General features: G+C 32.3%; 1 protein-coding gene across 2 annotated transcripts; it reads left to right on the top strand.

Moving 5' to 3' along the window:
• Positions 1-382: 382 nt before the first annotated feature.
• LOC119076306 (ets DNA-binding protein pokkuri) lies at positions 383-23,699 on the top strand. 2 transcript variants are annotated; one of them, XM_037182972.1, is made up of 6 exons: positions 383-1,618; positions 20,880-21,771; positions 21,868-22,117; positions 22,182-22,316; positions 22,379-22,879; positions 22,955-23,699. In XM_037182972.1, the coding sequence occupies exons 2-6, from the start codon at positions 20,883-20,885 to the stop codon at positions 23,121-23,123; spliced, it is 1,944 nt and encodes a 647-aa protein (XP_037038867.1). In that variant the 5' UTR covers positions 383-1,618; positions 20,880-20,882; the 3' UTR covers positions 23,124-23,699. The 2 variants fall into 2 exon arrangements, with proteins under 2 accessions (XP_037038867.1, XP_037038868.1); XM_037182973.1 differs by having other exon boundaries at positions 400-1,618; positions 22,379-22,886; positions 22,955-23,127.
• Positions 23,700-25,029: the final 1,330 nt, after the last annotated feature.

Here is a 25,029-nt window from a genome sequence, read left to right as displayed (position 1 = left end):
AGAAAAAAATATACGTAAGGATTTCTCAATCAACCAGGAAAACAGCACCGATATCATTTTCCAACCTGAACTAAAAACTGAATTAAAGTTTCTCTCACGTAATCTTCTATTCAATCATTCTCCGACTGTCTATAATATACCCTTCTCCCGTACTCTTTAATCACGGCACACCCGCATAAACCCGTATACCCTTGTGTGTATACATAATACATATGCGGATGACTGCATATACCTACACTTCCAACTCTCTTCTTTTATATCGTTTCATAATAGTCGTAATAATACCAACAAATATACCCAATAACAACAACACACAACTACATTCTCCGGCAATCAAATTTTATACTCACAAATCGGACACGTTTCCACATCAACTTGTCGCATGCCGATTTCTGTGCCTTTCCGTGTTTATTTTCACTCGCATTGAGTTTAGTAGTCGATGGTTCTTTCGTCGACGTACAATGTAAAGACATTTTTTTCCGTAAAAACGGTTTTAACAGACGAGGAAGAGGAAACGCGCCCGAAACAGTAGTTTTATATTTTGATATTTAACACAAAATTAAGTTCAAGCCGAAACGAAAACGGGAAAAATGAAAATTATTGAAAGTGAAGAGTTTAATTGGTTTTGATTGAAAACTTTTTAATTTTTCGGATTAATTTTTTTTTGCCGTCGAACAAAAGTGACTGAATTTCGTAAATTATTTTCAGTTCAGTTTGATTTTGTAGGAATATAATTTCTTACAATATTGTTGAATATTATACGTATAATAGATTGAGTGACATGAGTTATAAACAGGAAAAATCGTACAATGTACTCTGAAGAACACAATCTTACAAATGAAAACTGATTCAGTGATTGAATAAAAAATAGTGTGCGGATTTAAAAAGCAACCATCGAAGTGCATTTACCTCGTTCAATTAAAAAAAAGAAAGACGAAGAACAACCGTCAATTTTATAAACTGTTTTGCAAATATTTTCAAATTTTTGTTGACACATTAAAGACCCCAACACATTTGATATTGCAACATTAATTCATTCAAAAGTGCAAGTGTATCCATTTGGAAGTTCATATTAATCTGGCATTTATAAATTAAAAAGAATTCAACAATTCAACAGTGTGCCGACGTTCCAAAACTGACTTTTTTCGCTGATTCCGTACATACAAATACCGAATATACCGTTAAACAGCCAAGGCAAGGTTCTTTTCGTGGATTTAATTATTTTCATTATCAACAGCAAAAAAAGTGTTTTGTAAATAAATTTTGTTGTTGTTGCATTGTCGTGAACTGAACTGTTAGCAAAAGCAGCGAGACCAGAAACTATTTTAATCCGCCCAACAGAAAAGTTCAATGGTTTTCGGAATAAACAAAAATTTCATATCATAAAGTGACACTGCATCAAGTATAACAAATTCAAGGATTTTCTACACTGTGTCTGCTCATAAACTAGAGCAATTTGTCGTAAACTTGTCATACTAACGTTGCAATCGGTATCATCAACTTTCCCATTGAAATTAAAAGTTAATTTTGTTGGAAATAAAATATTTTCGCTTTGCAAGACACTGTGGATTAAACCCAAAGTTGGTTCGTTTGCTGTGACAGTTTTTGTTCGAAAGAGGTATGTACTTGTGTACACATTGTAATTTCGTAATTTATTTCAATTTAATTTATTATTTTTGTTGAAAATATTTTGCCCTATTGTTAATGACTGAACATATAATATTAGAATGCACAAATACTGTTCAACTAAAAACAACAGCAATCCATTAATATAATTTAAAGTGAAAGTGCAATAGAATTTTGAATCGATTTTGCAAATTTATTGCTCATTAGATTTAACAAAATATGTCATTTGTTCGGCATCTCATTAATTGGTTTAACCGAGCTTTGTGTTGGGGTTTCTCTTAATCTTTCACAGACGGCATAGCGTTGTCCATCTATATAATTATCGAGTATATTGCTTCATTTGAACTACCATATATTAACAGATTTCGCCATCAGTTCTAACACAGTTTTTGCTTTAATAACTAAATTCGCTACAGCACATCGCTTATTATTGTCGTCGCTGTCGACAACATATTGATAGTTTTCTATAGTGTTACCGAACTGAAGTGGCGTACAGGAACTTATTTCTACGCATAACTCGTATAAGGACCTCGTTGGATAACTCAATGAGGATCCGACCAATGTTTTTTTCATTTTATAGCCCCAACCAGAAAAAATGTAATTTATCCAACCATCTGATCAAATTTGTTGACAATGTCCGGTAAATTTACATATCTAACCGTACCTGGTTTTTTTTTATAGCTCCTTGTGTTTGTGGTCACAATACAATTTATGGCAGAGAAACGAATTTCGGAACGCCACTTCGGGTCTTTTCACTTAAAAAACCAGTTCGCTAGAAAATTGAAAACACTTCAGCTTAACAAAACATATTCTGTGAGACTTTTTCCACCTTCACAAAGCAAAGGTAGCAAAAAATAACAAATCCACACTAAGAAATCCCTTTTTTACCATTTTTGTGTGTATGCAAAGTGGTTCGCATTGTTTGTGTTGACAACAACAAAATATTCATTTCGTCAATGGAAATTATGCTTATTAATTGCTCTCACATCCCATAAATCATAATTCGTTGCACACTTTTCATTTCCAAATTTAAATTCAATTACAATTTTCAAATCCGGAAATTCCGCACTACACTTCCGAACATCCAAACATATGTTTTCATTTGAATGGGTGCATTTATGCCAATAAGTGTATGCATTACTCATTAAACCTTTTTCAGGTGATTAGAGAAAGAAGGAACTATTTGTGTTCGAATTTGGTGCGGTTGTTTTGTTTTTATTACCGGAAGAATTTCGGAAAGAAATTAGATGATGTCGTTCTTTTGCATGATCAGTATGTACAGGTGTTTGATTGGGAAAATCCAAACTGATTCTAATCGTTTAGTTAAATTTTTCCCAGTTCCTGTTTGAATGACGTTAGAAACCGGTAAGAGAGTGTGTTTTAAAAAAAAATAACCGTTAGCTGTATAAATCCACAGCAAGCATTCAAAGCCACAGTAACAGAAATTTAATTTCGTCTCTGTTATACGATCTTTTTCTTGTTTTGGTCAGGACTTAAGTTCATGTCGTTTAAGCGGCCGTTTACACGATAATGTAAACTAAAACCGATCAACAAGTTCAAAGAAAATGAAGCCTCGAATTTTGTACAATTTCGTTGGCGAAAAATGCATGGTGTCGATGTACATCGTACGATATCGAATTCAGCTGTTAAAAAAAAATAATTGTAGTCATCAGAATAAAAGTACGTGATATTTGCGATAACAAGCTAAAAATGTGCAAATGCTTTAAAAATGTTTCAAAGAAATTCCGAAAAGTTCATCAAGGTTTTCTGCATTGTTTCGTGGAATGCAGAAGTCTTCGAGAACCTTCCATTAGTCGTCGCCTTTATCAAGATTATGCACTTGACTGTGGTCCCATAACTGCTCCATGCTTACATAAATATCACAACATGTGAACCTCTAGTTCAATGTTTTGTTTTAAACGAGCGCTCAGTGTCCAACATTTACCGGAACATTTGGTTAAAATGAGCTCTGGTTTTCCCATAACACCCTTTTCCATACATTCGACACAGATAGATTGACAAAATGTTCTTCTTATGCAGAATTAACACATGTGATCTTCAGAACACATTATCCCATTTATGCGATAAATTTTCATATACACAACAATAGGAAGTCTACGCACGACACTGCTCAGCTAAAAGAGAATAAAGAATTTTTTTTGAATGGAAATCGTTAATGACAACCCTCATAATATTTTTGGGGTTTAAGTCCTTAGGGATTTTTACGAAAATTTTGCAAGTGTTTTGCTACCAATCTTATAGCTGTTTAGAGTTTGCATAAAAACATTTACAGAGGGGTGACACCCAATAATGGACCATCACCGTGTCATATAAATTTTTTTTTTGACGCCTTATGCATATTTAATTCTTGCAGATGATAACATCTGACACTACTATAGCAATTACCATTATTCCACAATTGTTTGTGAAAAAAGAAATTTACGCTGATATGCCAGGCATTTCCAGGTATTGAAAATTTTGTAACTTGACTCGCTCAATTTTATCAAATTAAATTAAATTAAATCAAAATATTCGGCGAACAAGATAAGGGTAATCCAGTCACGGAGTAACTGTATGCCGTCTAGCAGGGACTATTTTTAAGAAAATATTTTCTTGATTTTGTCTAATTGATTTTTTCTTGAATTTTCGATAGTTCTATTGATTGAATTATCGAAAATTTAAGAAAATATTTCCTTAAAAATAGGCCCTGTGTCTACCTAAAAAGTAAAGCCCACGGCTGTATATTATGGAAGTTAAATTTTCAATCAGTCATTCATCATAATTTCGTATGTTATCGATACATAATGTGCAACACCTTGCTTATATATTATTCCATACACTCAAAATAGGGAGAAAAAAAAGTTTTCCATTTATATCGGCGAGTCTGAGTACATAACATTCTTCTTTATCAACAACAAAAAACTGTTTTTTTTTTCATTGCGATAAAAATGAGTTCCAACTCTGAATGATATTCCATTTTAACAAGATAAAGTTGGCAGATTTGTAGATATGTAATCATATGGTGGTATACGGGTAAATGTTAGTCTAGCTAAATGGGTGAATAAGTAGCAATCATCTTTTTATTTGCTCGGATTCAACTAGTCGAACTATTGCTTGTAGTGTGAGTTGGAAAGTGACAAGTGTTATACAACCGATTACGTATGCTGTACAGCTGAGTAATATTTCGATGTGTAACGAATGGTTTAGGCTCATTAATTAGTCATTCCCGATTAGTAAAATGATGACTAACAATCTAATTCACAAAGTTTTAGGTGGAAATGTCCGAGGTTTCAATCAGATTAATTTTATCGATTTGCTAATCAATTAGCAGCGATAATGATCCCTATGTCTGAGTTTTGTGTCTAATGTTTCTAGCCATTCTCTTCTATGTATCCAGTCCAGTCATTTCCATAGTAGCGGTGAATTCCTTTAGGTGTACGGTGTACACGTAACGCTCTATTTCTATTTTGAACCGAAAACACTTATCAATGTTAGCATTTTTCGTCAAGAAAATTTTACTGACGTACTTAGCCAGATGTACATCTGTACATGCTGATATATATCAACCAGGTCAACTATAACCTTTCCTCGTTATTGTAACAGCTATACACATAATTGAATCTCAATCACATAACAGTCTGACGTAATGTGTGTTCTTTACTCAAAAAGTATTTGTAAAATGTTTTTCATTTTCCTTCACAGTTCGGTGCTAGGATGAGAATTTGCTATCAGAATGCATTGTTCTCAGCTGTAGTAGGAAACGTAAGAATGTTTTAAATGCAAATGCCCATTGCCCATAGAATTGTAAGTTTTCTTCGGTGTGAAAAGACTAAAGCCGTTAATTTGTATACGATTTACATTTACATCTACATAACAAAAATATGAATAAGAATGAAGAATGCGGAAATTGTTTTTTGTCTGATAATTACTTTAACTTTAATTTATAATTTATGCCATTTAGCAAGAGATCGCTGGATATAAATATTAAATATAATAAGTGAGCGATGCATGCATGCATGCAAATGTAAGAAACGTTACACTAACAGAATGCCAGATTACTCTGATATTCTACTTTCAAAAGTCTCTGTGTCGTATTTTCATTCCATTTAAGTTTGTTATTTTGTTTCGTTTTTTTTTTCTTCTTCAACACTCTACCCATTTTCCATCAATTCCACGTGTGTTCGCATAATATACATTTCGTATGACATTCATATTTCAAATAAAACACAAAACAAAAATGCCACTCAAAGGTGAATAGAGCGGTGCATTGAACGCAAGGCTTTTTCTTCGTCGATATTAAATGACAATAATAGTCTTCAGTATTTTGACACTTTTTTATTCAGAATTAAAAACATTCAACATACTTTTGTGTTTATTTGTTGCACATCAGCATAAAAAAAATGAAATTGTATTGAAAAGACAAAACGTACTAAAGTTCGTCGGAAATATGCTTCTTTTGCCAGTATACCTACAATAAGGAATGTTTTTATTGAAATACATGACGGCATTGCTCGAATGGTAAGTTAATACTTTAACTATCGAAATCGTTCTTGTCGTTGACGATTTTAATTAGCTGAGACAGGGAATTCGAGTAAATATGGAATTACTAGTGTTCCTTGTACATTGTACCTAGACCAAACTAAAAATTTCAGTTTTTTTTTGTTGATCCAATGTCAGACATTCTGACATTCATACAATTACACCGATAATTTTGTCTAGAAGTTTATTCTCGACACACGGTATGACCCAACTGTATGTAACGAGTTGACAATGGAATTGGGGACTCTAATTACGAATTGAATTCATTCTGACTTGGTTGGTGAAGTTGATGTCTCAACAATAAATAAAACATTAACCAAACCCTTGAAACCCAAATTCATGGTAAAGAAAGCAAACCCCAATGTTCACTATAATTCGAATGCCACGAAATTATTTTCTAATTTATTCCCTTCTCTTCATCATCAAATTGATTAGAACATTTCTATTCCTTTTGTCTGGCTAATTTCTTCCCGTTTGTTTTTTGTTTCTATAAAAAAAATGGTTTAAAAACCCTATAAACGTTATTAAACGATGCAACCAAAATCGTATGATGTGTATGATGGTGTGTTACTTAATAGACAACATTCGTTCGCTATAAAGCATGAAGACAAGGTGAAAATGGTATTTAAGTGAATATTTATGTACACATACACTAAGGACTAAGTCTATAAAAAATAGGATATTATGTTACCTGAACGGTGAATAGCTGTACAGAATTTTCAAAATAACAATGAAATGGAATTTTGGGTTCTTTTCTCTAGTTTTTTTTTTATTACACAGATTTTTATTATGAACATATAAAGAGTAAGTAAGGACGAGAATCTATTCGGAGTGAGATACAACGCTGTTGAGCGACGTAATGTTAGGATATATTCTTGTCGTTTATAAATTTATTTTAAAAAAAAAAGTTTAATAAAAATTTCGAATATTTTGTGTTTGGGGCGAATACCTGTGTGGCATTCTATTATTGTTAATAGAGTTCCAATTTTATTGTGTAGTGTACTCTATAATACGGTCATGTTACCTGATTCCAGATTCCATTATTTAAATGTGGGATATTAGAAGGTCCCGAATCCATTGCATATTTCTAAAAGTTTGTTTGTTAAATTTTGAAAGAATAATTCAATTGAGTTTTGTTGATGAGTATTTTTCTTGTATGCAATATGGACACTCTGTTGAAGATCCATAAACATTTTATTTCATTTTGTTTGTTGTATACGTACAATATCTATACACCAAATCATCATCAAATAATGAGACTCAATTTAAAAATTACGAACTACTTCAATTTATTGCCTCATCAACTACTTTAAAAATCTTTTCATTGCATATACAAAATGAATATATTCTTGATTACAAACAAACTGTATGTGGTGACTTATAACAAAAATCTTTTTATATAAATTTTATATCTGAAATAATATTTCTCATCTACACAACCACATTTGTCTCTCTCGTACAATAATTTGCCATCGTGTTTTATGGTGTATTAAATGCAGACAATTTTTTTTTAAATATTTCAAATAAAATTGTAATGTGTCTCACTGGGTTCTCTTGACTGTATGAGTTGATATAATATTATTTTTAAATATTTAATTATCGAGATTATAAAGTAGATTGTATGGTATGTTATGTACATTCGTCTTTCTCATTTACTCTGCCACATTGTGTATGATGTGTTGCTTTTCAATCTTACGAGGATCATTTAAAAGAAACTCGCGGAATTTTGCGGAATTGTCTTTCAGCTGTTTGACGCGGCATTTTTAATTTATTTTATGTGATTTACTTATCGGTGTTAATTCAACAAAGAAATTGTGTACCACACCATTTACATGTACCGTCTACTTCCGGAATCGTGATCATCGTTACAATAAATCTTTTGTTTCTTAGACATTTTTTGTGTGTGCGTTCTTTGAAAGAGCGAAAATATTTATTTGAACTCATTAATATCGATCTATGCCAGTGATTCCACTGATCCATGGATCGAAGACGACTGGTATCCATATGAAGAGTTAACACTGACGGAATAACAGTGAAATTATTTATAACGAATTTTCTTCTCAAGCATTTCATCGATTTGCTATCACACCAACAACCGCATACAAAAATATGCATTTCTCTTCCAATTTAATTGACAGTGACTGTAGTCTACGATCTACGACACAAATATGTATTTGATGACTTTTCAGCATATAGTAAATAGTATAAATCATCGAGACATGTGCCGCGCTAAACATCTATACCTGTATAGATTATTGGCATTGACATTGATCCGTTAATTGCGTCTGCAAACTTTTATAGATTTTTTTTATTTTTTATTTACGTAACGCATGCACACCTCTCTTTCTGCTTATATATATACACAACTAGATGTCTATACCCTCTCAACAGTAAATCTTATAAATTTTGCTTTTAGCTTCTATATGCATGGATTTCGAGTTTTATTTGTGTAAATAAATTATGTTTTTATTTATTTATATATGAATATCAAACTATTTGCACGAAATTTAAAGCTATGCAGCAAATAAAATCAAAAGAAACCTGCGTGAGCGATGAAAATTGTCGTTTTTTTTAAGCAGTACCGGTTTTTCGGTGTTAATTTATTTATTTGCTGTATGGTTAATACATAAATAATACGACGTCTTGGTATGGTTTTTTTTCTTCTTATATTTCACCGCTTTGAATTTGATTTATGTAAGCGTTTTTTTTTTCTGTTAACCAATTTTGCAAAATGGTTAAAAAATGGGATTTCCGTAAACAGCTTTTCGCAGAGAATAATTCTTTGTGGTGAGGTGTTCGTGTACTTTTATTGTTAGATTCGATAAATTAAATGATGAATCGTTTTCATATTTGGGAATTTTAATAGCGGAAATTTTAATTCTCCATTATTATTTCGATTGTGTGTGATGTATTACCCGAACGGGATAAATTGATTTTATATCGACTTATAAATGAAAAATACGGCTGATTTCAGTCGAAAAAAATCTGTAGCCTGAAACGAGTTTTGTGTTAATTAATTATTTTATTTTAGGAGAAAAAAAGTCCATCAATTTTGTCAAACACACAATCGACATTCCTTAATTAAAAGTTCCACAGAAGACGTGACAAAATAATCTATTTTTGTTAAATAAAAGTCTTTGTTAATATGCGTGCTTCGTCCCACCCGTAAAAGTTCGAGGAACTCGTCAGAAGACTACCGAACGCTGCAGTTTTTGCATCACGGTAACTGAAAGTATCCCCAAGCTTGTAGAAATTAAAATCGTCTTTTTTAGCCTCACTTACTATCGTGGTGAGTCTTGGCTATTGTTCTACAGAATCTACAGGTGTTTTGTAACTTTCAACTTCTTCAGCGATCCCAATTACAACTAAAGTTAATACCATAAAATAGCACAGGTTAAAGATCAATCTTTAAAAAATTTGATGCTAACTAACCTTTAGAGATTGCTTTTGACTACCGGAGACGGTATCGTTTAGTGGTGCGTTTGATTTTCATTTTCCTTATTTTCATCTTTTTCTTTCGGTCATTTCTTAATATGCTGCGATCCGCTTAAATAAGACCACTGTATAATATGCGAACAGAAAACTGGGTACGAAACACCGTATAGCCTATACTGGACATTTCTAAAAAAAAAAATTGATCGACTATTTCCGGGACCATTATACAAAAGAACAACTGAATTAGTTGTCTGTTAAATGAATAATTTTTCAAATGATTTGTAAAATACGTCGTGTCGTCGTGTGAAAAATACTTGACGATTATTCTCTACCGAAAGTATTAATCAATCTACATGCAATAGTTTTTCTCCTACAGAATTTTAATAGGATAGCTCGACTAAATTGAGAATTTAACAATATTACTATTCAGATCAGCAAACGAAGCGACGTAAAAAAAAGATTCAAAAATGTCGTATTCCTATCAGAAAAAAAAATTCATTCACACGAAAATGTAAAAACAATCCGTACTTATTACCTACAAAATACACTTTTTTTTCCAAGGAAGTATTCATTTAATTTCGCACACATCACCGAACTGAAAGAATTTTTTTTTTTTTTGTTTCTTATTTTCGATGCTTTCCATCGTATAAATATTCAGTTTGTTTACATTCTTGTGTACAACGAGAAAAAGAAGTTATTTCCACTCTCTGCGTAAGATGTATCAAATAAATGGGAAAAATAAAAGACTGTATTCATATATGCTATATCCGCCACAAAAGTTTAGCGGATTAAAATTTTAAATTCTCACGCGCGTATATGTGCAAATTTTTCTGAAATGAGTGGATACATCGGATACAGTGATGTAAATATATAAATATATAAGACAAGATATGTTTGGTTATTTGTTCGATGTAGAGAAGATGTTATTAATTTAAATTGAAAATCGTTTTGTTGAATTCCTTTCATTATACTTACTTATACCCGTCCGTAATCGTGTTCTATGGAACATATCTTAATCATTGCTGAAATCGTTTATCGTTTTCAATCGAAGTTTTTTTTTCTCGAAGCGAGACAAGATTGATTTTTGAATAGTTTTACGTTTATACACTTTGTATAGATGAGAATTGAGTAATCCATTGTGTTTATTCGGATGACTTTTGACTCCCGCTTATTTTTTCACGCCGATTCAGCATTTTATCAAAAGAATTATAGTTCGATAAATGGGCAGTGACTATAGAGCGTATCGTTTCGTATCTGAAATATTTCTGTTTTTGGCTTTCTTGGATGACCATCCCAGAGTGAAATGCCCAAAGCAAAATTAAAGAAGACGAAAGAAAAAAAAATTTGAAAAGAAAAATAAACTTTAAAATTTGGATTTCGTGATTTAATATTCTGAATACAGATTTGAATAGTTACCTTGAAATGTCAGTCACCTTTTCAACTACGGGAACGCGAGCGACGGACGTGTGTAATGTGTACAAAAAAAAAATTGTTTCGGATGCGTTCGAAAAACTTTGTAAGATTTCTTTAAATAAAAGAAGACTCCGATTCTGTGACTCTTTTTTATTTGTTTCGAAAGAATTTTTCTTTCTTTTAATTTTATTCAAAAACTGAGCTGCTTAATCACCTATAAATATCGCTTGTACCATAAAAAAGAAATATATTACCGATTCACGATATGTGTGCTTTCATTAGGAAATGATTCATAATGTATTCGTCATCCAATCGACCAATTATCGTAAAATGTATATAATAAGGAATAGATTGCAAATCACATGCTGCCTCTGAAACTATTAAAATTGATGTGGAATTGAATGAGCAACTTTATATATTTATTTCGATTAGATTCTATTATCAAATCGTTCACCCCATAATCAATCTTAATTTCTGTTCTCAGTTTACATATTATTTAAAACTCGCTTAAATAACACACGCTTGTGCCATGCCGCTATAGATTGATGAATAAAATTACTTCTACATTTTTCATGTTGTGTGTAGGTTACAATAGTTCATTTTAATTTAATGCTAATTGCAATTAATTAAAAATAAAGTACGGAAATATTTTCGTTTCGTCATTTGTAGTAAAATAGAATTAAATGCAGACGGGTTTCTCTTATATTGCACATGTTCGTACGGGACGATGTTTATGTAGAAATTTTATAAGAATCTTAAAGTTTGAAGTGTTTTTTAATGTAAATTTGTCCTATTAACTGAAAGAGACGATGGATTTCTCTGGTGAATATCGCAGTCACTTTGAACGTTAGTCTATGTCTACTATTTTACTCTCTCTCTCTGCAATTTAGCAACTCGTGCCAGAGCTTATTACTTCGTTTAATTTCTATGCAAATAAAAAGATTTTATTTATATTAGCCTACATGGACAAGGAATTGTTGCATCGTTGAGAAACTACTTTAAAATAAGAATAAAAAAGTATAAATGGAAATTAGCGAAACATGTTCTTTTCTCAAGCAACAACGTAGATTGAACGCTTATTTCGCATCAACACGAATGGGAAATAAAGCCACCAGTCTGCAAACACCAGTCCATTTTATGCTAGTTTTGTAAAAATGAGTTCGTGATCTAAATTCCTTTTCCGAGCTGTACATGATTTCCTTTCGATTTATGTTGGGTTGCTCACGATACCTTTAAAGAGAAGCGTGCTATATTCACGTTTTGCTATAATTGTTCACATTACTTCAATATTTTCCGATGAAATTTTCCATTTTCTGTTTTAGGTTTGTGTTCAAAGTTGATGATATTAGTTCCCTTTTAATTAATGTGGAATCGGCGCTATTCAATTTCAAATAGGGATCGTTGAAACCCAAGGCGAAATTCATTCTTTACTATTTTTTCATCATATGTCAGACCTTGTCTAGTGAAAAAAAAAGTTCTGACTCATTTTTTGGGTTTCCCATTATCTACCAAACGTAGCTGTGAACAAGCATTTTCGAATACTAACTAAAGAACAAGTATTTATTTTGGATGCGTGTTAATGGAATCTCTGAAAATTCTGAATTTCGAAATAAAATTAGCATTCAAACTGGATAAACCGAAACGATGACAATGAAAATAGAAAAATGCACGAAAAACTTGATACTTTTGTAAACATTCGAAATCTTCGTCTAGTCGGTTGTACAATCGCTGTCCATAACTATACATGTTGTTCACGTTGTTCAACACTTGATTGAATCAACAAATAAAAATAAATTCTAAACTTTAATGACTCGTCTTTCGGAGCAAATGTATACTCAATTATCTTTCGTAGTTGCATCATGATGTTATTTTAAAACCAAATTGCTTTTAGCATTCATTTAGATTGTATTTGTATATTACCAGGTTTAGTTTGTAATACCTGAGTGAACGTAAACAAAACTTGGTTCAGCCAAAAAAAAAATATGTCGATCGACGCACAGCATTTTCAGATATAAATCCTGAGGTTTTATATAAAAATGTCATTATGCTTGTTACTGTTATCTTGTGTTGAAATAAAACAAAAAAAATAAATAAAAATAAAATAAAACGTCTTGTCGATATTAAAGTAGACTATAGACGAGAAACAGGAACTAAATTTGTGTTATCTACCGCATATAAAGTTACAATTTAACTGATAACACAATTTTTACATGAATACTGTGTACATGCTTATCAAATGTTTGTATAAAATGCGTGCATTTTATTATTTTATATCCACATATTTTGTGGTGTTTAATATGGTGACATGGTGAGGTTAAAAATAAAATGTTCTTTCTCTCACTTTTTTTCCTGATAAGAGGTGCGCTCTTGTTTTTCGAAAGAAATAGAATTATTTTAACCAAAATATGTGTTGATTGAACGACACAACATATTTAATAATTCTGTTTACCACCAGTTCCAATCAACTTCAAACAGCAACACCACAAATTTACCGTTATTAGAAAATTGTACAAGTACATAAACAGCCTCTCCGGTTTTCTTTAATAAGATCAGAAGCAATTCACTTGCTTACGCAAAAGAGAACGGAAAACGGAAACTCTTGTCAAATTTAAATCCAATTTACAATCTCGAGGTCAGAAAAGCATATATTACTGAACCGAACGTACTTATAACTGAACATATTAAAGCGTTATAAATTTGTGTGTTTGGTTAAAAACTTTTTAACTCTCGTCTCATATTTGTATATTTAATTTATACATCGACCGAACGTATATTGTCGGTATGTATATGTACATAAACAGATTGTACTTCCTATTTTCGCAAGCAATCAATATACTGAGCAAATCGTTACTTTTGTGATGATTATGAATTTACATTTTTTTTCTCTCGAATTGATATGCACTTAGATTCGGTGTCTGAAACCGTAATCGATGTGAATAAACATTTCGTTGTTGTTGGATTTCCTGTGGTGATGTAGTGCACCGCTCTATCTTAGCATTATCTAAAACGAATTCTCACTTGTTTCTGGTAAACAAGCCAATATTAGTCGGACATCCATTTCTATAGACTATATGCCTATATTGAACGTCTGTACGTACAACTTCTATACACATCATGAAATAATAATGGTGGATCGTCTTATATTCGTTTTTGTTGTTGTTGTTGTTTTTTTATTATATTTTTCTGGCCTGATATTTGTTATTTTCATCTTCCTCATATTTGTGTATTGATGTGTTATGTTATACAGTACCTTTAAATATACTTTTGTGACTTTATAGCATAGAAGTATATTATTATAAGAGTTTCCGTTCAAACCAGTTTTCTCAGCAGTGATCAAATATACTGAGAAGCAGAAAAAAAAGAATTAATAAAAACCACCTATACTGTTAAAGGTATACGACGAGCATTTTTTTCACTTCTTCTTCTGAATGTTGTACTTATTTGTACACAATGTGAACTCTCAAGTACTTTGCTTACATATGATGTCGATGATGATGGTGATGATGATGTTGATGATGCATACAATAGCTAGTAACGTAACATTAAGCTTTAAGTACTAAAAAAAACCTTCTTCTGGATAGGTTCTCGTTTCTTTTTTTTTACAAAAATTTCGTCTTGTTGTTTGTATGTTCAAACGGTTGAATGTGTTGTATGTGAATCGTATAAATGTTCAGTAAAGAGCGAAAAAAAAAATTGTTTTAAAGAATTTAATACCACACTCACCAAGAAATCAATATATAATAAATTTAACATGCTTCCTGTACTAAAGAACATGTATACGTGATGTGAGGTTGAGTTTATTATGAAATGGTTATGGATGATTAATTATATGTGAGTTGAGCATTATTATAAATATGTGTGTACACCGCACATATATGTAATATAAGATGTACATGTTAGATATAGTCTGGAATTTGTTTCGAGAAGAAAACGATTGATTCGAGGGAGATATGTGTTCCTTGTTGTTATGTTCGGGTTTTTTTTTCCTGTACAAATTTTATGACAAAGAGATTCTTTAAAACGAAAGACAAAAAATGTAAACTGAGAAGATGTTGGTATGCAACGGCATTATGATTACACTCATGTGGTTTCGAAATTAACCTGTTGTTCGATTTATTAATAGTTTTACTGATGAGTCCTATTATGCGATGGAATTAATGGATTTTTTTTCGGTTATTACTTCGTAAAGATTTGCATAACTTTATGTTCACGTGAATGCGAGCGTACACGTTCAAAGGCAATTACGTTCGACATCAGGTCTATAATTTCGGAGCCAGCCAATAAGGAAGTAGTTATAGGACCATTACTTCATTTACATTTTATTTCTGAATATTTTTACGAAAGTTTATGAAGAATAAGAAAATGAACGGTGGATTTGTGACGCAGTTTTGAGGTAAACCTCACCCACATCATAAGTTTTGCATATTTTAACGCATATATGGAAATAATGGTAACTGTGAGGATTGATTGATAGGCAAGTAAACGCAATTTAAGCAAAGAACTTTTCTGTGAAAGTGAAGGGTGTGTGTCTAACTTAAATTTAATGTAAATAAATATATTCAAAGCACTTTTTGTTTGATGGTGTAGAGTAGAGTGGGAATAGTGATGCTAAGATTTAACCATAACTATCACACCAAGTTGCATATTGAACTCATACACCATTCTCTAAAGACTAAATATATTAATAATATTTTTTACTGTAGACGTTTGTCAATGTTACCTTAGGCATAGTTTTAACGTCAATATGTAAATCTTATCTGGAAAAACTTTAAAATTATCTCTTGCTGAAAATAAAATTGGTGTCAACTTTTTTTTGTATAAATCGTAACGACTCTCAAAGGACAACCGTTTATAGCTTTGTTAAGCCATAGAAAAGCCGTAAAAGCGTTACACATTCATTCTTCACACATCTAGAGAGGTGTCATTATGATCTTATACCCAAGATGACACATTCTCTGGTCGTAGAATTATTTTCTCACTTTGTGTACTAAATATGATCATCATTACAAATTCTTTTGTTTTATGATCTTTTGCGTCTTGAAATAATAAATAAGACAAAAATACATAAAATGTCCAAAAATAAATTTTTCAAGAAAACATTATACAACACGACAGATTTTTTTGTTTCTTCTGCTTGTTGTTGCTTGGTTGCTGTCTCTTCACATGTACATACGTATACATAAATTTGTGAATGTGATATGTGACAATGTCGCACATCCAAACGAACTATAACCGAATAACATATATGGGTGATTATGAAAATGATAATATATCACACGGTTAGATACCGAAGAGAATTTAAATTATCTGAGAAACGAATATAATATTAATAAACGAAACGGTTTGAAAATGATGAAAAGTTGTTAACAACAAATGACGGAACGGGTAATTGTTTTTTATTATGAACGGCGACGACACAATTGACCGTCAGACTGGTTGCAATTTTCTTTGTGAACTAGAGATAATGTGCCGACAATTGTTATTTAGATATTATTGGATTGATTGATTATTGAAATGTACAAAGATTTTTTTCGTGTAGAGATTGTAGTGGTTATTAGCGCCTTATGTTACCAAGTATGGTCCTTCAAAAATGATGTTTTGTAGCATTCCAAGACTAAGGCCGATTAGTAGTCTGTCGATATGACCCTTCAGTCCTTGCTTATAATTAAATGCCATTGGGAAGGGGTGTTAACTTTCAAAATGCCGATAATATAAATCAAGAAGCTAATAATAAGAGCACCCTCGAATGTCATTCCGAAATGGAAGGTAGGAATTATTCATGACGGGACAATATACTTCGACAAAAGAAAGTTATGTTGACCGAATGTAATCAATCAATGGAACTTAATGGCGACAAATATTTTCACATATCATGTTTCATTATTATTCTAACAAAAAGACAAACTTTAATACATTTCCGAAAACGTTCTTATTTATTTAAAGGCGAAAAAAGAAAATATACAACGCATCTATTATGTATTTAACTCCATTATATATGTTTGGTATATATATAAATGTGGTGTGGGTAATTCAAAATGTAAAGAAGAAGTGCAGGAAAAAAAGAACCATTTTCCTTAGAAAGTTCAACAAGCCCTGGCCAAACAAACATCCCTTGTTCACATAACTATTTAGTTTGTTATGGTTTTTTATTCTTTTTCTTGTTGTTGCTGTAAAGGTTATAACTTATAAGACAACGTACAATGGAACCAAAAGAAATAGGATAAGGGATATAAAAATGGTTTCACAAAAGAGGATACACATACACCATATCGTTAATATTAGTTTTTTTTCCTTCTCGTCTCATCCTTCTTCTTCGGTATTTTCTGTATGGTTCAAACGAATTTCTAGGAAATGCATAACATCTCAGAGAGATATAGTTTTTGTGTAATGGTTGTTCATAGAAAATGTATTTAACAAAAAAAAAGAATCATTTTTTTAATAAAATAGAATTTCAAGTTCTTCTTTTCTTTACGGTAATTTTTTGTCGGTTTTCATACCGATTTTGACTTGAAAGATTCGCTTATCTAGATTTGTTCTATTCGTTCTTTCAACAGTATTACAATGACACACACACACACACCTACCTGTTCCATGGTGTCAATGATGTCAATGACGATGACAAATTGACGTTTATTGTTCAAGGGTCCATTAGAGATTTCCTATTTTTTTTATTATGATGGGCCTATATGACGCGGCTAAAACGTCCTGACTAAAGGTGTGAGAAAAATTTTCTCATCGAAACAGAAATCTGCAATCCTTTGTGATGAACTTAATGGTTCTAAGAGCTCTGATACTGAAAATACCGCGAATTCAAATAGCAAAAATTAATCAACCAATTTACAATGAATGACCACACAACCGATGGATACGTTAAAATTCGAGACACAATACACAGAATTGTGCATACGCTTTTCGGAATAACGATAATTTGTTAAGAAAACAAATTATAAGAAAATTGAGTAAAAATAATTTCCGCATTCGTAACACTGTGGCCACAGTAAGTCTTTTTTTTTCTTTTCTTCTTATTTCATTTTTGATTCTACAGTGATGGTGGTGACGAGCTTATGGGTTGTATAACGCGGTCCGCAGTCCGTAGCTATACATATATGCGGGAATATATTGTCTGTCAGAGAGTGTATTTCCATACAAATGCAAGCGGCTAGTTCTGCGGTTCAATGCATTTCACGAATAAAATGCAAAATACATTTACCCGATTTACCCACATTATAACTTTATGTACGAACACAAGAGATGGAAAGTACACAAAGGAATCTATACCATTAAATAAATTGATTTACTTATACAGAGTTAAGTATTCGCTGATCTCGGAAATAAGAAGAAAATAAACTTCTTGCACTTTAATCTGTTAAATTATTTTACTCACATTCGCACATACACAATATAAACATTCAAGTGCAGTTCTTTTCCGCAATTATTGTATGCCCGGTCAGTTGAATTTATTTTCTCTCTCACATTATAAGTAAGCGTACAATGTATTTTATTTTCATGCTTTTGTGCATAATGTTTAACTTTTCGTTTGAAGAACGTATAGCAAACGTTTTATGTATTACATTTTCATATGTTCTGAGTAATAGTACAATAAGCATCAGCAGCAGCAGCAGCATACTTACAACTATGTATACAATGTAATGGTCTTTACTCTTTAAATATGCAGCATAATGAACAGTATGCTATATTCTTATTAACAACAAAACGAGAAATCGTGTAACATAAAGGCAAAAGTATAAGAAAATAATCCGGACCGAAAGAGTTTGGTCGGGGGACCGTATGGCATGTCGTTATAAATTGTTTCATTATTTTTTTATCATAAAAAAAATGGAGAAGCGGAAATAACTTATTTGCAATTTGACCTCGCCTTTTAATATGTGTATAACATGTACAAGACGTCACACAATCTTTATTTCTTGCTACGGATTTTTATCGTTCCATTTTAAAATGCAACTTTGTTTTTTCCTTCTGTTATTGTTTTTAAAATTGTTGGCTGAGATAGAGAGAAAATGAAGAAAAAAAAATGTTTTAATTCGAATACAAGAGATGTGTGTATGCAAGACATATAGCATTGTGTGTAGACATTATTTTGTGCTGCTTAAGCAACGTTTATCTTATTTATTTCTTTTCGCTCGAGTTTTCATTTATATTAATGTTATATACTCCATCGTACACTTGTGTGATGAGAGTCTATAAAGCCCGTGAATAGTACAGATGAAAAACAATTGACAATTATAAAAGTCTAAAGTGACTGGCATCTGTCAGAAGGTTTTAGTTGCATTACTGTGTCCATATTTAATGAAAACAGTTAAAGCATTTTTCAAACGAAACGGATAGCGGAACATTTTCTCACGAACTAACCAATTTCGGTGCTATCTAAAGTTCTGTTGATCATCATCAGCAAAACAGAAATATTTGTCTAAAGATAACTTCGTTTATGCCACCGAGTGCTCATTTAGAGGTTACAGCCCTATTTGATGTTCATATGGTAAGCTAGTCCATATATCTCAAAATTATGAAGATGATACTTAAAGTTGCAGAGAACCAGTGCCGAACTGGCTCGATAAAGCCATTCGGACGCTATATGCAACTCGTTTCCAAAAAGCCCATACAATGGTAACAATCAAAAGGGTCCTTCGGGAATCGCTCGAATTTCTAGTATGGCCAGTCCGGCACTGCAGGGAACACGTTGAATTGATTGAATTTATTTTCGTAGCTTTTCTAGCTGTTTTAAAATGTTTTTGTTGAAATTTTTGGGGGTCGATGCGGTGTGCAATCCGAGTTTCGAAGGAGATACTTAAAAGAAACTACAAGACAAAAATTCAACAAATTAGAAATATTCGTCCCTGTAGCAGACAACTTTACACGAATCGCGTGTCTCTAACACCACACCATGTTGTAAGTCATAATTGAAAAATTTGCAAATTCATTTAAAATTGAATTTTTCTAATGGCAAACTCTTTATCCCGATATGGCCCCAATTTTCTAATATTTTTTTTTTCAATTCCGCAACGATTTTATTTCACGTTATAATTAAATATTTCCATCCTCATCGCATTGTTTAATGTAATTTAACGGTTTAAACCATCAACTCAACCGACTCGTATTTCTGTACGAAACTAATAGAATAAGCACACTCTATATACCCATACGTACATGTACAATTTTTGCACTTAGATTGTAGACACTATCATATTACATAACCTAACATTTTATAATCGCGAAACTCAATCCATTTATTTCATATTGCATTTTAGAAAAGAAAAAAAAACAGAGAAATATATAACCAGTGCAACCTCAAAATGCACATTTTCTTGATGTTTTCGTTATAAAACGAAACGAATGATGTTGAAAGCTATTATATAGATGTGACTATTATGCACTGTGCACATATTTATGTGTTACAATATGAAGATGAAGATATAATACCGAGTATACAAGATCCATCCGTCTCTTCGCCTTCCTTATATGTTCAGTTAGGTCGGTTAGCTATGCACTGCACAAAATAGCATATGATCTAAAACAAAGACGTTTTCAACGTCTATGCATTATATGCTGGAGAAAAAACGTGTAGAAGCGAAAGGCAAAAATCCAAAACGTATGAGAAGATTCGCATCAATATGATGATGATGGCAAAGACTCTATGTGTGTTTAGAACAAAAATCAATTTCCGTTCAAACCAGATATGCCGGATATCGTTTGCTGATGCATTCTTTGGTAATACGAGGTCTAGTCGCATATGATGAGAACATGAACTTGATGTTACTTTTCATAAAACTTGTATCTTTGAACATAATCCGCGCACTGTTTCTGCTTTTTGCATTAAATTAATTTTTTTTCTCGTTTCTTTTTTCCAGACCATGAAATTATTACCGATACCGTTGCCGCCGATCGGTGCACCGCCACCGATGGGAATATGGGGTTCAGACTTTATGTGGCGATATTCAGCACCGCACAGCCCATTAGCCGAAATGAAGACACAGCTACCACCACAATTGTCACCCGATCCACGAATATGGGGCCGTGAAGACGTTGCCATCTTTCTACAGTTCTGTGAACGTGAATTCGATCTACCGAAATTTGATCTAGAACTCTTCCAAATGAACGGCAAAGCATTGTGTTTGTTAACAAAAAACGATTTAGCTGAACGAATTCCTGGCGCTGGTGACATACTGTACAATGTTCTTCAAATGCTAATTCGTGAATCACAAATGTTACACAAACATCTACCGAGTAGTCCTGTAACGCCAACCAGCCGATATCCATTTTCGCCACACAGTCAACCGCCAACACCAAACTGGTCGTCATTGGCACCGCCAGACAGTCCATTTCATGCAGCCCACATACAACATTTAATGCAATCAAATTCAGTTACATTGAGTCCGGCGCCATCAATTGACTCGCAAGGCCGTAGTCCACCACAGCATCAAGATCAACAACAAGTGCAATTTGTTGTAACTAGTCTAGGTAGCCAGTCCAATCAATCGGATTCGGATGAGGACAGTTATTCCGAAAAGCAAGGTTCATCTGAACAAGCCAGTCCACCATTGACTCCATTGAATAAAGAAGCACCGTTGAGCTTGTCACAACAGATTTCGAATGTCGTCAACTCGTGGTCGGTCAAAAATGAGAATGGTGCCTGGTCGGCGAAAAACGAGAATGGCGGCAGCAATTCTGCTCCGTCAACGCCTGGTGCATTCGCTCCGGTGAAACGAGAATTTTTTCCGGATACACCTGAACCAAATACAAGTAAGTTTCTAAACAGATCTCGTACGCTCTGAACGTCATTTTCTACCAATTTTCTATCGCTGGCGGTGCTAATACGATTTCTGCTTTGATTTTCAGATGGACGACTTTTGTGGGATTTCTTGCAACAGCTCTTAAACGATCCTGCCCAACGATACAGCAATTTTATCGCTTGGAAATGTCGCGACACTGGAGTCTTTAAAATTGTAGACCCTGCTGGTCTAGCTAAGCTGTGGGGTATCCAGAAAAATCATTTATCAATGAACTACGACAAAATGTCGCGAGCTTTACGTTACTATTATCGCGTGAACATTCTGCGAAAAGTTCAGGGTGAACGACATTGCTACCAGTAAGTTGAAATAAAATTCGATTGTCCATCAGAAGTCGGTGTTAACCAAATTTTTCATTTGCAGATTCCTTCGAAATCCGACTGAATTAAAATCAATCAAAAACATATCGTTGCTGCGACAACAAACTCAACAATCACCACAAAACGGCACTGGCAATCAAAATACTCTGAAACAGGAGCAACAAGGCGACAATTACCAGTAAGTTGATCGAATTGCCGTTTGAAGTGAACGAAGATCTAACCGTTAATTTCTATTTGCAGTCGTAATGCATCAGACGTGAAATCTATGAAGGGCATGCAGTTTCTTCGACAACCAACTCAACAATTATCGCAAAACGGTGCTAGCAATCAAAGTAATTTGAAACAGGAGCAACAAGTAGAAAATCAACATCATCAACAACAACACATGCTCAATCCGCTCAGCTTGTCCAACGGCAGTTTACAGCTACAACAATCAAGAAATACTCAAAATCAACTACATCTCCATCAACTATCGCCATTGTCGTTACATCAACAACAGCAACAACAAATGCTCCATCAAAATCCGCCACCATCACCGCGAGTGCTGGCCCTAAACGGAGCCTTCCATCAGCTGACGACATCGTCATCACCAACGCTGATCCCGCACCATCAGAACGGCCAGCCGGTAACCCATTTCAAAATGGAACCGAACATGGACGTAGAGGATTTACCCACTGATCTCAGTACAACTAGCGGCAATAGTGAACGGAATAAGTTCAATGGAAATTCAGAATGCTTTCCGTAAGTGGTAAAAACACAATTGACGGTTTTGTCGTTACGTTTGGACTGACGATATTTTTCTTGAAATATTTGCAGATTAATTCGTAATGCAAACGGTTTGACGACCATACGGCTAATAAATTCTCAAAATGGTGAATCGTCATCATATCAACAACAGTCCGATGACGATTACAGTTCACCGAACGAACACTCAGACAATGCCAAATCGGATCAAATGGCAACGGATCTGAGAAAAATGGAATAAAATTTAAAAAAAAAATTAATGGATGTACACTGTACGTACAGATGTCCTAATGACAATCATTGTAATATAATGTTAACAAACAAACAGTTTTTTTTACGAAAAGGTACCTTGCATTTATATAATCAAATGAAAATTAGCCGGAGCAAGAGTCGCGCGTAATTGTTGTTTTAATTGGGCGTGTTGTTGGTCGTGAAGTGATTTTTGTGATCGAATTATATACCGTTCTGTGTGCTGCTCCTATTTTGATACAATCACAAAAATCGTTTCGATTGGACCGGAAGTGTGAAATATTTTTGAGAAAAAAAAAATGGAAAAAATTGTAAATTTTTTGACGATAAACTGAACAATAACAATGTGCCAAGTAAAGTAAACACAGTTTTACGTATGATAAATAAAAATACAAATAAAAAAGAAAATTTGGATTAAATTGTAGTGTAAAGGTCTCTACCGAACTTTAGAAAAATAGATTGCCCAAGATATGTTGTACATAAGGTTATAGAAAACAAAATATTGAAAATTAATCGATACAATGAAACAAAAGAGACTTTAAAAGTAAAAAAATAAATAAAATAAAATCATCTACTCTCTGGAAGAATTATTTTTGGAATTTCTGTACAAAAAAGCAAAGCAAATTAACCGATTGGTGAAAGCATTGAATTAAAAGAAAAAATTTAAGAGAAAAAAGAATCGAAATTTGAAATCAAATTATTTTTAGAAAGATAAAAGGAAAAAGCTTAAAAAAAATTAAAATTTTATTTCTAAATGGAAAAAGTGATATTTTTAATAAATAAATTAAGAGAAAAAGATTTAAAAATGATGAATTCAACGAAAGATAAAAACTAACAAACAAAAATTCTTGTTCTAAAAAAAGAAAATCACAAAAGGATATAATTGAAACTGAACGAAATACTTTTTTTTGTCTTTTGCTCTGTTCTGTTTTTCTATTCTAAATTTTATCGGAAAGAATTATTTAGACACACGAAATATTTTCTGTTAACAAATTGAGTGAATTTTATATTATTTTTGTTCTTTTGCTTTAATTAGAAATTTAGATCAATCAAAACGAAAGTTCTATCGAAGTTTTTTCTTCTTTTTATTTTCTGTTCTAAGTTTTTGGATTAAAAATTTATTTTTCGGTTATTATTATTTTTGCAAAACTTTATTTTACGGATATTTAGGAAAAGATTTTTTTCACCAGATTTTTCGTTATTATTTTTTAATTTTAATTGTAGAAAATGTAGAAAATATTTTTTTCGGATTAAAATGACTTTGTATCTTCATTTGATCAACACAAAACATAAGCAAGAAAAAGTAAAAATATTCTGTAAATAAAACAAGTTAAGTAATTGCTAAGTGAAACACATACTTTTCTAATTATAAAATTTAATTATTTTGTCGAATTAAAAAAAAAATCATTTTTTTACAATTTTCTTTCTTCTTTTAATTATTTTTAAATTACAATTTTTAAAGTAAAACGAAAGAGAAACAAAATTTAGCATAATTCAAAAATGTGTTTAATAACAAATAACAAACCATTTTTGTCGTGGATATTGTCGTCATCGTACACAATCATCACGATAAAATAGCAACAGACACATCAATATCTTCCTTCCCGCATTAGAAACAATTTTATTGAAACATTTTAATCTTAAAAATTGTGATTTTTTGAATTATCAAAATATATTTAATGATGAAATGATGAAAAAAAACCATTTTGTGTATCATCAAGAAACGTTTGGGAGACTAAGTACATAGGTTGTACAATCTTCGATCAAAAGGTAAGTTATTTCCTGGGTGTTGGAAAAATTTGATGAAAAATTGGACAAATGACCTAACAAACTCCTCCTTCAGTGCCACCATTTAATATTAAATATTTAAAAAAAATTATCTTTGTTGACTCGGCCTC

The sequence above is a fragment of the Bradysia coprophila genome, unplaced genomic scaffold (genome assembly GCF_014529535.1).
Source record: "Bradysia coprophila strain Holo2 unplaced genomic scaffold, BU_Bcop_v1 contig_232, whole genome shotgun sequence".
Lineage (NCBI taxonomy): Eukaryota > Metazoa > Arthropoda > Insecta > Diptera > Sciaridae > Bradysia > Bradysia coprophila.
Note: the sequence above shows the minus strand (reverse complement) of the source record. Positions and strands in the feature narration are given on the sequence as shown.

Coding starts and splice junctions, on each gene's coding strand:
- LOC119076306 (XM_037182972.1), top strand. CDS start 20,883: ATGAAATTATTACCGATACCGTTGCCGCCGATCGGTGCACCGCCACCG. Junction 22,317..22,378: donor CAACAAGGCGACAATTACCA/GTAAGTTGATCG, acceptor TTCTATTTGCAG/TCGTAATGCATCAGACGTGA. Junction 22,880..22,954: donor GGAAATTCAGAATGCTTTCC/GTAAGTGGTAAA, acceptor AAATATTTGCAG/ATTAATTCGTAATGCAAACG.